This window comes from Podarcis liolepis (assembly GCF_965112155.1).
Source record: "Podarcis liolepis genome assembly, chromosome: 15".
In the NCBI taxonomy this organism is placed as follows: Eukaryota; Metazoa; Chordata; class Lepidosauria; order Squamata; family Lacertidae; genus Podarcis; species Podarcis liolepis.
The window spans coordinates 43300929-43314114 of NC_139566.1; the positions used below are offsets into that span (position 1 = coordinate 43300929).

Consider the following 13186-nt stretch of genomic DNA (forward strand, 5'->3'; position numbering starts at 1 on the left):
TTTGAGCAATAAATATAAAAGGAGCTTGCCTTAAAGCAGTGGTCTTTTGCAAATTTCCTGTTTTAAAGCTGGTTAAAGGTGTGCTTTCACAGGCAGGGGGAAAGTGTTAACTTGCCAAGTGAAAACACACACACACACACACACACACACACACACACACACGGCATTCTCTTTTGTGGCATTAAGTTTATGGAATATGCTTCCAAGTGATGTTTGCTTAGCTCAATCTTTTCCAGCAAGCAAAGGACATCAATTTTATTAGCATTCCTTTCGATAGCTGTTGGTGGATTAATTGTAACTCCTGGTCATTGTTTTAAATATTGTTCCCTTTTATGCTGAATTGGTTCATAGCTGCTGTGTTTTAGCCTTTCAGTATTTTAATGACGATATGATTTCAAATAGAAAAGTGAATATAAATGTAATGAAGGTGGGGAGATGAATGAATTAAAAAAAGGCATTTGTAACTTTCATATAAGGAAAACATGAGATATGGTTACAACAGATCTCTCCAACAGATATTAGAGTGCAGAATATATACAGCATACTATTAGAAACATCTCTTTTTTTAAAAGGCTTCTAAAGTAAACGCTGATATGTCTGCTCTGAAGCAGCCTTTTTCAACCTGGTCCCCTCTGGATATTTTGGGTTACAACTGGGGCTCAAGGGAGCTGTCCAAAACATCCAGAGGGTACCAGGTTGAAGAAGGTTATTCTAAAGCTTCCACTGATGCCAGAAACCAGAGACACGAGGTAAAACGTGAACACTAACTGGTTAAGTGCACACAAAGAACAACAGATGCCTAGCCTACTTTGGATGTTTCACATAGAGGAAAATGTTCTCAAACTCTGTGGAATTAGTCACATAGGGAAAGGAATTACCTAGTTCTTTTTCTCTCTCTCTCATTTTGGCAGCTTAATTGAACTTTTTCTGAAAACATTGCCTTTCACAAACTCTCAAGCCAAAGGGAAAATAATAGAGAGCACTTTAGGTCTTTCCATTATCCACTTCAGAAGCTTTTTATTTTTCTAAAAAAACATTTTCTTTTAGACTCTTTATGCACGAAAGCTGTATAGTGTGCTTGGCTCAGGGCCTTAAGCTTATTTGAGTTCCATTTTTGCCAGTGACATATGTGAAAAGCTGTTAATAGTGATTCATCATGTTTTCCGTTCAAATTTTTTATGGTTATAAGAGAGGTTCTGGAAGAGTGAATTAGTGGCTTGTTCAGACATGGGGAAATAGAAAACTTACCTGACTAGACCTGACTAATCAACTTGCCCCGGCTAGAAATTTCAGCGGCTTTCCCAATACACAGGCTAAATGCATATCTTCAAACAAAATTGCAGGCAGCAGAGCTCAAAACACACTTGTCTTCTGAGATCCAGAGTCTAGCAGTGTGCGCAAACCCTACTGCCAACAACAGCACGTCACTAAGTTAGCGGTAAAGGAGTAACAACATAGCTCGGGTGGGGGGGCAATCCAAAATGTATGAAATGCACTGAAAGGTCTTTAATTTCAAATGGAACTTAGGCAGAACTGAACGCCAGGAGGCAAAGGTGGGATTCCAGGTCTCACTGGAGGTAGAGTCAAGGCTGACAGTTGGTGGGAGATTCCTTCCCCTTCCAGCTGGCCACCACCACCTGATCTATCAGTCAGTGCCGACTATACCTCCAGGAGGAGTTGACCCTTTCCTGCATGCTACACTTCTTCAATGACCAAGAAGTAGGTTGTCTTTGCTGCCATCAACGCTATATGGTAGGGTCAATTCTGTGTTCTCACTTGCGTTCAGTTGTTACTACCCTGAGACTTACACCAGGTTTTACTCCAGCTGTCCTCCTGCCTGTTTCATTGCCCAGAGCTCCCCCAGAAAAACAAGATTGCCATTTGGACTCCACAATGCCTGGCAGCAATCATTTAAGAGCAGTCATGTGTGTGGCTCGTTCTCTCTCACCACTCCACTGTGAGATCAGGGCCTCGACAGCAGGCCAGTCACACTAACCAGAAACCACCTCACAGCATTCAGAAGTCAATGAGAGTTTAAAATGCTTAACTTTAGGTGGATCATAACCAACTGGTATTCAACTTAATGACAGTACATTTTTATCATCAATTACTTGCAGGAAAGACCCATTTATCTCAGCACAACTTACAGTTGAGAAACTATGCAGAGGATGGCAGGCCTCATATAAACCGAGGAGGAACAGATGGCACTCAGTACTTAACTTTTAAAATCGTACAATACGTCATCTTTCAGCTGATGTACTTGAAGTTGTTGGGTTTTGTTTTTTGTTTTTTTAAAGCTACTAATAACTCTTAATGGCAAAATGTTCTGGCAGGGCTTTAGGCTTCTCTTATTAATTGCACACTGATGTCATCAGGAGGAGTGCCTGAAAACTAGGACTTAAAGCTTTTCCTTAAAATAAACCTCTCTCTCGCTTACTATGAAACAGCAAAAATGTGATCAAAGTGGTACTGGCTAGGAATTTACATGGCATTTCAATGTGAGTGCTCAGTCAAGAGCAAACATTAGAGTGTCCTCCTCTTGCTCCTGCATAAAAAAATACCACAATCCGATAGGGAAGGGGGAAAGTGAGCAGAATTAGTTGAGGATGAAAATACTAAATCTTCAACTCTCAGACAGACATTGATAAGGATAAGCAGGCAGTCTGATATAGCTGTGGTCAAAGAGGGCTTATTGATTGAAACTGAAGTCCTACCTGCAGGACCAACTAGCCTTAAACATAAATTGTATCCTGCACAATACACTCTGGCACCCACTCATTCAAAAAAACAGATGTATTCTCTTGCACTGGCCTCCCTACAGCTCAAGGGCCTGGCTGGCCAGGAGAAATAGTGGGAAGTTCTGGCTCCATTACATCTTCTTCAGTGCTTCACAGTGGCTCTGCAAGGCACCACTGCATTGTATTATTACAGAATAGGGTCCTTCTGGGCATAGCTGTCAACTTTCGGATTTGAAATAAGGGATCAGCAGCCTCGAAAATAAGGGATCAGCAGCCTCACCTGTCCTGGGCACAGTCTACGGGATATCTAACAATCCGGGACAGCAGCGGAAAACGGTGCTGAAATAAGGGAATTTCCCGCAAAAAAAGGGAAGGTTGACAGCTATGCTTCTGGGAGTTAAGAGAAGATAAGTATATATAGAAATCCAAAGCCTCACCATCCCTTATAATGCCAGAGATTATATCTGGTATTTTCTAGCTGCTTATTACAATTCAGTTATTTATTTTACTAGAAGCATTCCACTGCCCCTCCATCGAAAATGTTCCCAGAGGAACTTACATAAGAGCAATTAAAACAATAATAGATACAAGAAAGATACAGCCCACAAGTTAACATTTTAAAACACATGACATAAAAGGGAAAATGTATGGGGACGGAGGAGGAAAAACAAGCAATCTCATGCACCAATCCATAAAATTACAAAGTCCTTATTAATGACTGACTTAAACAGAAAGTTTGGGTAGGGGAGGCAGTTGACTCTGAGCAGAGCCAATGGAGAGACCCCTGTTGTCCCATCCCTCCCTCTACAGCAGAGCCATCAAAGTACATGGAACTATTATGGTTTTGCCACTCTGGAAAGACAGAGACCAGGGTAAAAACAGAAAAATATGAACACGTTTAGTTACCCAACATATAACAACAACTACAACAACAACAATATCATCATCAACAACAAGTTATTATTTGTACCCCGCCAACAACAACAACAACAACAACAACAAGTTATTATTTGTACCCCGCCCATCTGGTTGGGCCTCCCCAGCCACTCTGGGCGGCTTCCAACAAAGATTAAAAATACATTAAAATGTCACACATTAAAAACTTCCCTGAACAGGGCAACAGATATAGTTGCCCACATTTTGGCTTCATTTATAAAGTGAGGATCAAAAGGTTAGTATAAAATTATTAACAGCGGCAATGAAAAGCTCATCAGTCATGAATATAGTCATGTTCAGATCTTATCTGCAATATTCAGATCTTCAAAAATCTGTACACTTACATCAAGCCAAACCTTTAATATGAAAATGTAAACTCAGGAGGGTATAAATTTTATCTTTCTTGACTTTTAAAAAGTCTATCCTAGGTTTTTGGCAGTAGACAAGGAGGGGAAAAAACATTTTAGAACTCCTACTTACTTTCTGGCTTTGAATCTACTGCTGCATGACGCATATCCTTTAGCTGGAGTTGGACTCTTTGCAGCCTCTGCTCTGCATGAAAAAGCTTAGAAAATATGCACAGGTCTATTAATAAACTTAATCTTTGGAAACGTACACAAAAATACACAATAACAATTTGCAAAAAGGGAGGAAACATCTATGCAAACCCTACTGAATAGGCTGGCAATGCACACAATATACCCCTTCCCTCAGCCTTTAAAAGGAAGTAATTAGAAAGCATTATGATGGCAGATCTGGCAAGACAGTGCTACAACCAGCTGTACCATTGAGCAGGAATTGCTTGGTGGGCCTGGTAAACCTTTGGCCCACATTGGCCAAGAATGCAGCTAGAAATGTCTATTGGAAAGGTCAACACCACCATCAGATGAATGCATCATGTTCCAATTATCACTGCACCAAAGAGTTAAATTTTGAAGACCATTTTAGAAACTTGTCCATCTAGCCCAGCATCCTGTTTTCAAACTATGCCCAGCTAGATACCTCTGGAAGTTCACAAGCAGTGACATCAAAGCAATAATCTTCCCTGATTTTTGTCCCCAGCATTTGGTATCCAGAAGCATGCATGGATTTACAGCCATGACACCCCCAATTTCTCCATAATCTAAATAGAAATTCATACCAAGACTAGATTTTAAACTTCTGTAAACGAGGAGTGTCATCATCCAATGACAATATTGGCATTTTTTTAAAAAAAGCCAAATGCAATTTTATTTACAAAAATTAGTTAGGTTTTATTTTATTGGGGGGAAAACACCCTTAATTTAAGTGGCATGCTTTTGCACAGATACCTGATTTTTCTGTTCTTGCTTCTGCTGGGAGAGAGATTCCTCTCTCTCCTTCTCCACTCGAAGCTGCCTTGCCATTTCAAGCATCCGCTGATGATTCTGCACTGTCTCCACCTAGGGTAAATGGATAAGCAAAGCAAGTTAACTGCTACATAGCTGAGAAATCAATTAGGGTGATCAGGTGTCTCACAGATTCACACCACACTTCCTCCCCATACGCAACACTTCTTGGAGCTCACACTGAAGTGTTGAACTCAAGGCCTTTAAAAATTTTGGACTGCTGCCTGAGGGGAAGATTCTCTTTCCTCCCTTAGCCATTTGATTCCTTCCCAAGGCGTGCAAGATGTTAGTCTTAATCCTTGTTTGCATTCCCCAGTCCAACTTGCAAGCCAAGGATGATGACATCGAAATGCCACAGCTCTGCTTCTCTCACTTACCCGCTTCTTAAGACGCTCTACTCTCTTCATCAGCTGATCCTTCTCCTCTTCCATAGCAGTGATATCCTAGAAAGCGTCAACACAGAAAAAATATGACACACACACCAGAATCAGTTATTTTTCTACACACCTGGAACTAAGAGAAGACTCTGTCATAATATTCATGTAACTGAATACTTATGCTCAGGATTTTAATTACATTACCCCTTAGTTTTGTACAGGTTAATCAAAGTCAAATCAACATATTCAAAGAGGTACTCTTCAGATCCTATAGAATTTGTTAGTGCTTCAAAGAAGAAAAAAGATCAAACTGCCTCAAGTCATTCAACACATAGAATCTCAATACCCTTAAAAAAAATAAATGCTTTGAACATAAGGTGAATAGGTCTCTTTGGATGCTTTTTTGGTTAGCTACATTTTATTTATTAATCAATGTATATAAAGGTACCCCTGCCCGTACAGGCCAGTCTTGACAGACTCTAGGGTTGTGCGCCCATCTCACTTAAGAGGCCAGGGGCCAGCGCTGTCCGGAGACGCTTCCGGGTCACGTGGCCAGCGTGACAAAGCTGCATCTGGCGAGCCAGCGCAGCACACGGAAACGCCGTTTACCTTCCCGCCAGTAAGCGGTCCCTATTTATCTACTTCCACCCGGGGGTGCTTTCACACTGCTAGGCTGGCAGGCGCTGGGACCGAGCAACGGGAGCGCACCCCGCCGCAGGGATTCGAACCGCCGACCTTTCGATCGGCAAGCCCTAGGCGCTGAGGCTTTTACCCACAGCGCCACCCGCGTCCCTCATCAATGTATATATTGCCTTTCAAATGATGTTTTTCAAGAGCATTTACAGGGGGTTAGATGAGGCTAGCTTAGCAGTTTCGGTGAAAAGTAGTTGAACCTCTTGAATGAGCTACCTGTGACAGGGAAGACTTAAGAAATGCTCTTAGTAGTAAGCACTAATGGGAGAAAGACAAGTGACAACTGCTGTATCAGTTATATTTTACTGAGTCTCACTCTTATTACCTGCTTTGAGAGACAGCCACAAAATAGTCCAGAAGAAGAAAAAATCAGTCACCCTCTTCTGCAGGCAGCAACATTTGTAGACATGCTTGTAAGGCTAAATTGTGCATTTATTTTATTTAGAAAATGTATAATAGGCCATTTAATCAAAATAATTGCCAATTATACCCAGATAAAATAAACAAAATTCAAAAACAAAGGCTAAGTTATGTGTATGGGTAGGCTTTTGTAACAAAACAAAGTTTTCATCAGGTGTTCAAATAATATAGTGAGTGTGTCTGCCTAATGGTAACAAACAGGGAATTCCAAAGCACAGGGTGCCATGCTAAAAGATCAATACAATCAATTTAATCAAAATAGTGGCTGGTACAATAGCTGATCTAAAAATCAAAAGCACAGCTAAAAATATACAGTATCTGCAATGTCTCTCTCTTTTTTACCCTTCGTATTTCTGCAGTTGAGAAACCAGATGTCTTCAGGTGTTCACATTCTTTATGAAGGTTTTTGAATGCTTCCATCAGCTCTTCATACTGCAAAAAGAGTAAACTTCTAAAACAAATGATATGACTCAGGGTTTGCCAAGCTGTTTGGACCAGTGGACACATATACAGTTCTCAGAGAATACTAGGGAGAACATGGTATAACACAAAATTAGAGGGACAACTGCTCTGAACAACAGAAGTCCGCTATGTCCTGATTGTGGAAATCACACAATACTGATTATACAAACATACTCTCTGATAATGTTGCTGTCTAATAACAACAGGGAGCATTCCTCAGTACCAGGAAAAATACACAAGGTGACCACATCACATGCTCATTCACAGATATCTCCTAGAAGGTAACTGCACATTTTGCCCCATAAAATTCTTTCTAGGAAGACTAGGATTGATGTTAACAGTGCAGTGTCAAGAGTTCATTTAATCATAACAGGAGTTGCTAACCCAGGGCCTGCTAAGGTTTTCATTGGTGCCCCTGGGCAGATTCCCTAGACTGAGCTTTTATTGAAAAAATGAAATAAGGTACATTCACATGATCAAAACTGTGAGCAAAGGGTCCTTCCTCTAACTTCAGGTGAGCAGACCAGTGAGCAGGTCATAACCATCAGAATTAATGTAGCTTAATTCTGGGCCCAGAAACTGTGTGTAAGCCATGTTTGTTCTGTATGTAAGAAACTCTAGCAGAAAATGAAGACACACACACACACACACAATATTTGTAATGATATGTAGCTTAAATAATTTATCTCAGGTCATAACATAAAATATTACACAAATAAATAACCAAATATTATCAGCAAAATCTCTTCATTTTTAGCAGCGTTTAAAAAAATCTCACGTATTGTTTTAAGTGTGGTGTATTATTATAGTTTCTATTTTGGAGAAGCCAGGGGATTATTGGAAACATTTTACATAATGGAAACTGTGGAGCTGTATCTTTATACAAATTAGGAGTGGCACACACTGAATAAATATACAAGCTGCATTCCCTGCTCTAAAGGCAGTGTTTGCTTAGTTTTAATTATACAATTGGATATTATCAATGGGGGAAAATGTTTGCTTTAACTTCCATGCAAGGCAAGAGCAATTTTTCCTGCTTTACCTGGTATGCGCACAGACTTGAGGAAACACCAAAGCCATGTACTATTTCTGCTGCCATTTTCCAAACTTTCTACCCAGAAACACACTATACAGGTGAAGCTTCAGTGATCTGGGGACAACCAAAGCTCCCTGACCCCTCTTGAGAGCAGCAAATGCATCAGGTAGCATTTGGGAATGGAAGGCAGCATCCCATGAGAGAGGCTTACTAGTTGCTCTCTCATCCAAGCAGATGCCTCTGAGCACTTGATAATTAAACAATTCCAGATTATATACAGGTTATCCTGGCTTTCTGTATTTGACCAACCTTAAAGGCTTTCATTAATATGCTTTTTGCATGATTCTCCCAGTGCATATAAGGTTTATACCCATTGAAGGAAACCTGCCACGGTTTTAACCAACATTATTACAGAAATACAATCTGGATAAGAAATGTGTTGCAAATGCTACCTGTCTATTGGTATCTGACACAACATCATCTTGAAGGAACTCTGCTGGCACGTCTACTTTGATTAGGAACCGTGCCAGATAGGCTCTTTTCTTCAGCTCATTTGTCCGTTGAAGCAGCCAGTGCAAGACCGGATGAATGACAGGCTTACTTCCAATGACTAAACCCTGGCGGAACGTACTCCTGAATAATAACAATAACAGGGACATCAAGCTCTACTGAGAGAAAAGAAGTCTGAAGCAAACATAAGCAGCAGCCCCCCCACCCCCCACCCTTGAGTGCTTAGTAGAAGATGAAGAATTAATACTAAACATTTACTTGGCTCTTTTTATAATGTTCAAAGCATTTTACAACCTGCAAATATAGGCAAATAAAAAACAGCAACAGCACTGGAAACAAAAGAATCCTGCCCCCCAAAAGATAAACCACATTAAAAAGTAGCAGCATCAATGTGATAATATTCCACAGCTGCAACCGAAAGGCAAAAATTGACCAAGTCTTGTCACCGTAACCCAAAAGACCCTGAGTCATAGGCTCACCTATCTTGCCTAAGTGATTGGGGAGGGGGATATAAAACAGTTCCTCATTTGTTTACCCAAGAAAGCAGGTGGGTACTTCAGGTATTCTGCCCCCCCCCCAATCATTTAAGACGTCAGAAGGTCAAAACAAGCATTTGGACGACAGTGCTTGCCTCTGTGGGCCTTTTACATGGCTGATGTCACTTCTCCCCAGCCCCTCATCTCGACTGGAGCTTTTGAACCCAGCTGTGAATGGACGTGGGTACCACGTCACTTCCAGACCAGCTGTGTTTACTTTTGCCAGGCATGCAACAGAGTCACCAGAGCGCTGTGGCTCCTGACATTCAATTTAAAGGTTGTGTTTGTGAGAGATAAGCTGAAAGACAGTGGTTTCCCTACAGCCATTGAGTACCCTGCATAGTCAAGGGACAGTGAAGATCACAGATCTTTCTCTTAACTGAATCATTCCCAAGCTGTGAGGGAAACAAAAAAAGGCCCAAGTCCCAAGTACACCAGAAGGCAGAATGTGATCATCTGCTAGATCTCAGAGCAATTTGCAACAGATTGGGAGTCAGAAACTCATGCCAATAATTTAACAAAGCAACGCAAAATGACTCACCCCACTGCCCTAAATTATATTGCTTGAATTAAGAAAGCTTGGGATAGCCAGAAGTGTGCTTTTGTGTGAAAGGAGCATGAACTCAGTTCTGGTACTGAAAACATGTTCCTAAGCTCAGAATGTGCTCAGAAGAAGCCAGTTCTTCAGTACTAACTGTGAATCTTTCCCACCTGACTCTAGTAGCTGCTAGATCTTAGGCTTCCAGTAAAAGACAAAATAGATCCAACAAGCCTGAACTCTAGTCATCCTTGAAATACATGCCCGTGGTTGTGGCTGCCTACTGTGTCTCTGCATGAGTCACTGCTCTGGATAATTCAATCACTGCGAGAGCAAAGATGCAATAGAATTTTCTGCCTTTAAAGCAGGCTGATGCCTCTCTGCACAAGTTGCTGCTCTGGGCTGGCCTCCTTCCATTAAAGAGTCATGCTAAAGCAGTGACTCAGCAGACACACACAAGTGTGGCCTTTCTCTAGGAGAGCACATAGGAAGCTAGCTTACATTAGGCCCTGTTATTCATCCACCTTGCCCAGTACTGTCTGTTAGAATAAACAGGCAGTGGCTTTCTCAGGAGAAGATTGAAACTGAAATTGAAATACTTTATTGTCACTTGCACAACTTGTATACAGTGAGATTAAACGAGCACCCCCCACTCAGCTCCCTTAGTCTTAATTCCCCTCGTTTACTGACGCACACCCACCAAACCCGAAAGTCAGTTGCCCTGTTGTTATCTTTTCATTCAGCAGCCTCACAGCCCACGGATAGAAGCTGTTCTTTACCCTGTTGGTGTGACTAATCATGCTGCTATACCTTCTGCCTGAGGGCAGGAGATCAAGAAAGTGCTGGCCAGGCTGTGAATCATCCCTGAGAATTTTCCTCATGCTACCTGATGATACCAGGAGCTGAACCTAAGGTCTTCTGCATGCAACTAACGTGCTCCAGCACTGTTAACAGGTATAGGTGTTTAGGGTATCCCTGTTTTTAATTCAGAAAAGGAGTGTGCCTCATTAATCAGAAATTTGAGAAATTATGCCTGACTGCAATCCTAAAACACATTTGTTTGTTTGTTTGTTCAAATCAATTTATATACAGTTGTACCTTGGTTGACCTTGCGACTCAAATGTTTTGGCTTCCGAATGCCTCAAACCCAGAAGTGAGTGTTCCAGTTTGTGAAAGTTCTTTGGAACCCAAACGTCCAACGTGGTTTCCACAGCTTCCGATTGAGTGCAGGAAGTTCCTGCAGCCAATCGGAAGCTGCACCTTGGTTTACAAATGTTTTCGGAAGTCAAACGGACTTCCGGAACGGATTCCGTTCGAGAAACTAGGTACGACTGTACTACTATTTATTTGGAATCACAAAGTAGTTCACATTTAAAATATACAACAAACCAAAAGTATATAACATGAAACGCAAAGTATATAACAGCAAAATAAAACCATAAAATCACTGAAAACCTTACAACAGCAGGAAGTTAAAATTTCCGTAGACTGTACTTATGAGATCAAATCCAGCTAAACAATCCTCAAGCAAAAAAAAAAATCTCATTCAAGAATTGGAGAAACTGAAGCAATTATGAAGACTTAGGAACCTCCAGAGAAAGGGTGAGAGGACACCTTTACAAGGTCACTGTTCCTTGGGCTGGGATGTGGGTGGCACTGTGGGTGGCACCACCAAGCCTCGTTGGCTTGCCAATCTTAAGGTTGGCAGTTTGAATCTGTACAACGGGGTGAGCTCCCTTTGCTCTGTCCCAGCTCCTGGCAACCTAGCATACCAGTGTGAGTAGATGCATAGGTACCGCTGTGGCAGGAAGGTAAATAGCGTTTCCATGCGTTCTGGCACTTGTCATGGTGTTCTGTGCACCAGAAGTGGTTTAGTCATACTGGCCACAGGACCTAGAAGGAAACTTTGAGAAGATGAACACTGTACCACATAGTCGAATTCGACTGGACCGTCCAGGGGTCCTTTACCCTGTTCCTTGGGCATTGTCCATCAACATAAGAGGTGCTCTGTCAAGTATACGGGCCCTGAGCCATTAGCGTTTTATAAGTCAATGACAAGACCTTAAACTGCGCCCAGGAGTTAATAACTCAGCCAGGGCAGAACAAAACTCTGAATTGGCATATCACTCTGCAACCAAGTAGCAGCATTCTGCAGTAACTGTAAGTTCCAAACTATCTTCAATGCAAGCTCTTGGAAGCATGCACCACTGACCATCGCAAGACTTAATTCAGAGTAAAATGCTTACACGCGGGCTTCTAACCTACTATAGTACTGCTCCTTTACCTTTAGAACTGCTCAAATAAAATCTGCAATTACACAACAGTGGTAAGAACAAACCTCCACAAATTTTCTTAACCAGAACGATAAACTTTTTAGTTTATAGATTTCAAAATTTGCAGAATTTCAAATTTTATTAAACCGTGAAAAGGAAAGAAGAATACCAGGGAAGGATTCATTTATTAAATTTTATATTTTGCTCTCCAATCCATTAGCAAGGCAGCTTAAGTAAAAATAAAACACACACACAAACTAGAAAGAGCAATTTCATAAAAGCAGGATAAAAATAAAATGGATAATAAGGAAAGAGGTGCATAAGAACGTGTAGTAAAGAGTAAGTATTATGGGTTGGTCTGCGGCATGTTCAGGGAAACTGCAGGCCACTTGAGGTCAAGCCTTTCCAACTCTTCCGTCTGGCCTCTTCTAGGCTCCTATTAATTTGGCCCAGCTTGCTTCTGACCCTATCCCAAGTCCATTTCTGCCTTGATTACTTCTCCCATCTTAGTCCATTCCACACAAAGTCACACGCACATCACCTCAGCCACCACCCACCATCTCTGAAAAAATTCTACATTTCCTGCAAAGCAGCTTTGTTTCTGTGCTACCAGTGTCTAGTCCTTACTGCCCCCTTCTCAAAGCCCTATCCTCCTCCATCACCTTTGCCTGTCATGGGACACAGACAATCAAGCTCTGAGCGGCAGCCACCAAATTGTAATCTAAATGCATCGTAGTCGCATCCATGAGTGTTGGGACCTGCTTATTTGTATCAAATGGCCACACCACGAATGAGTCTGATATTGTCGTTCCCCTGGAATCATACAAATGAGAAAAGAAGGCCTCTGCACCAGATCCATCATCTGACTGGCTGCCAAAGGCAAGCCGTTTGTCCCACACATAGATGTAAGCTGGCATTTAGTAAGATTATACTAGGGAGCACTATATTTTCCTTGCTCATTTGAATCTGCATTTTCTATTTTAGAATGTAAACCTACAGGATAGGGGACCTGACACACAATAAACATTAATGCAATAGCACCCTCTAGTGCCCAGTAGCAGGAAAAGACACTACTGAATAAACAAGGAATACAGCAACAAAGAGCAAGTTACAACATATCACAAATATTTGAAAGGCAACTAGACATATTTTCTCATAGATGTGTATAAGCTTGCAGCCTCTGGAAGGTTAACAGAAAGCACACCTTCAGGGACTCCACATTCAGTGTGGACTATTCTAAATTCAACTTTATACCTAACTTTTAAGCAATTGACAGTACTCCCTGAAACACATTCACTCT

At 41.4% G+C, this 13186-nt stretch overlaps 1 protein-coding gene and 1 long non-coding RNA gene across 3 annotated transcripts in view; one reads left to right on the plus strand and one right to left on the minus strand.

Annotated features, from left to right (window-relative positions):
* LOC310694063 overlaps positions 1–13186 on the plus strand; it is a 132519-nt gene that overhangs the window by 92294 nt on the left and 27039 nt on the right. The gene's annotated exons all lie outside the window — the stretch shown is intronic.
* Positions 1–13186, minus strand: part of IFT81 (intraflagellar transport 81) — a 51224-nt gene that overhangs the window by 34657 nt on the left and 3381 nt on the right. For both annotated transcript variants that reach the window (XM_083476690.1, XM_083476691.1), the window contains exons 4-8: positions 8482–8662; positions 6874–6963; positions 5419–5484; positions 4985–5095; positions 4155–4239 (exon numbers count right to left, since the gene is read on the minus strand). In XM_083476690.1, the coding sequence (XP_083332816.1) occupies positions 4155–4239; positions 4985–5095; positions 5419–5484; positions 6874–6963; positions 8482–8662 (533 nt within the window). The remainder of the gene's footprint in view (positions 1–4154; positions 4240–4984; positions 5096–5418; positions 5485–6873; positions 6964–8481; positions 8663–13186) is intronic.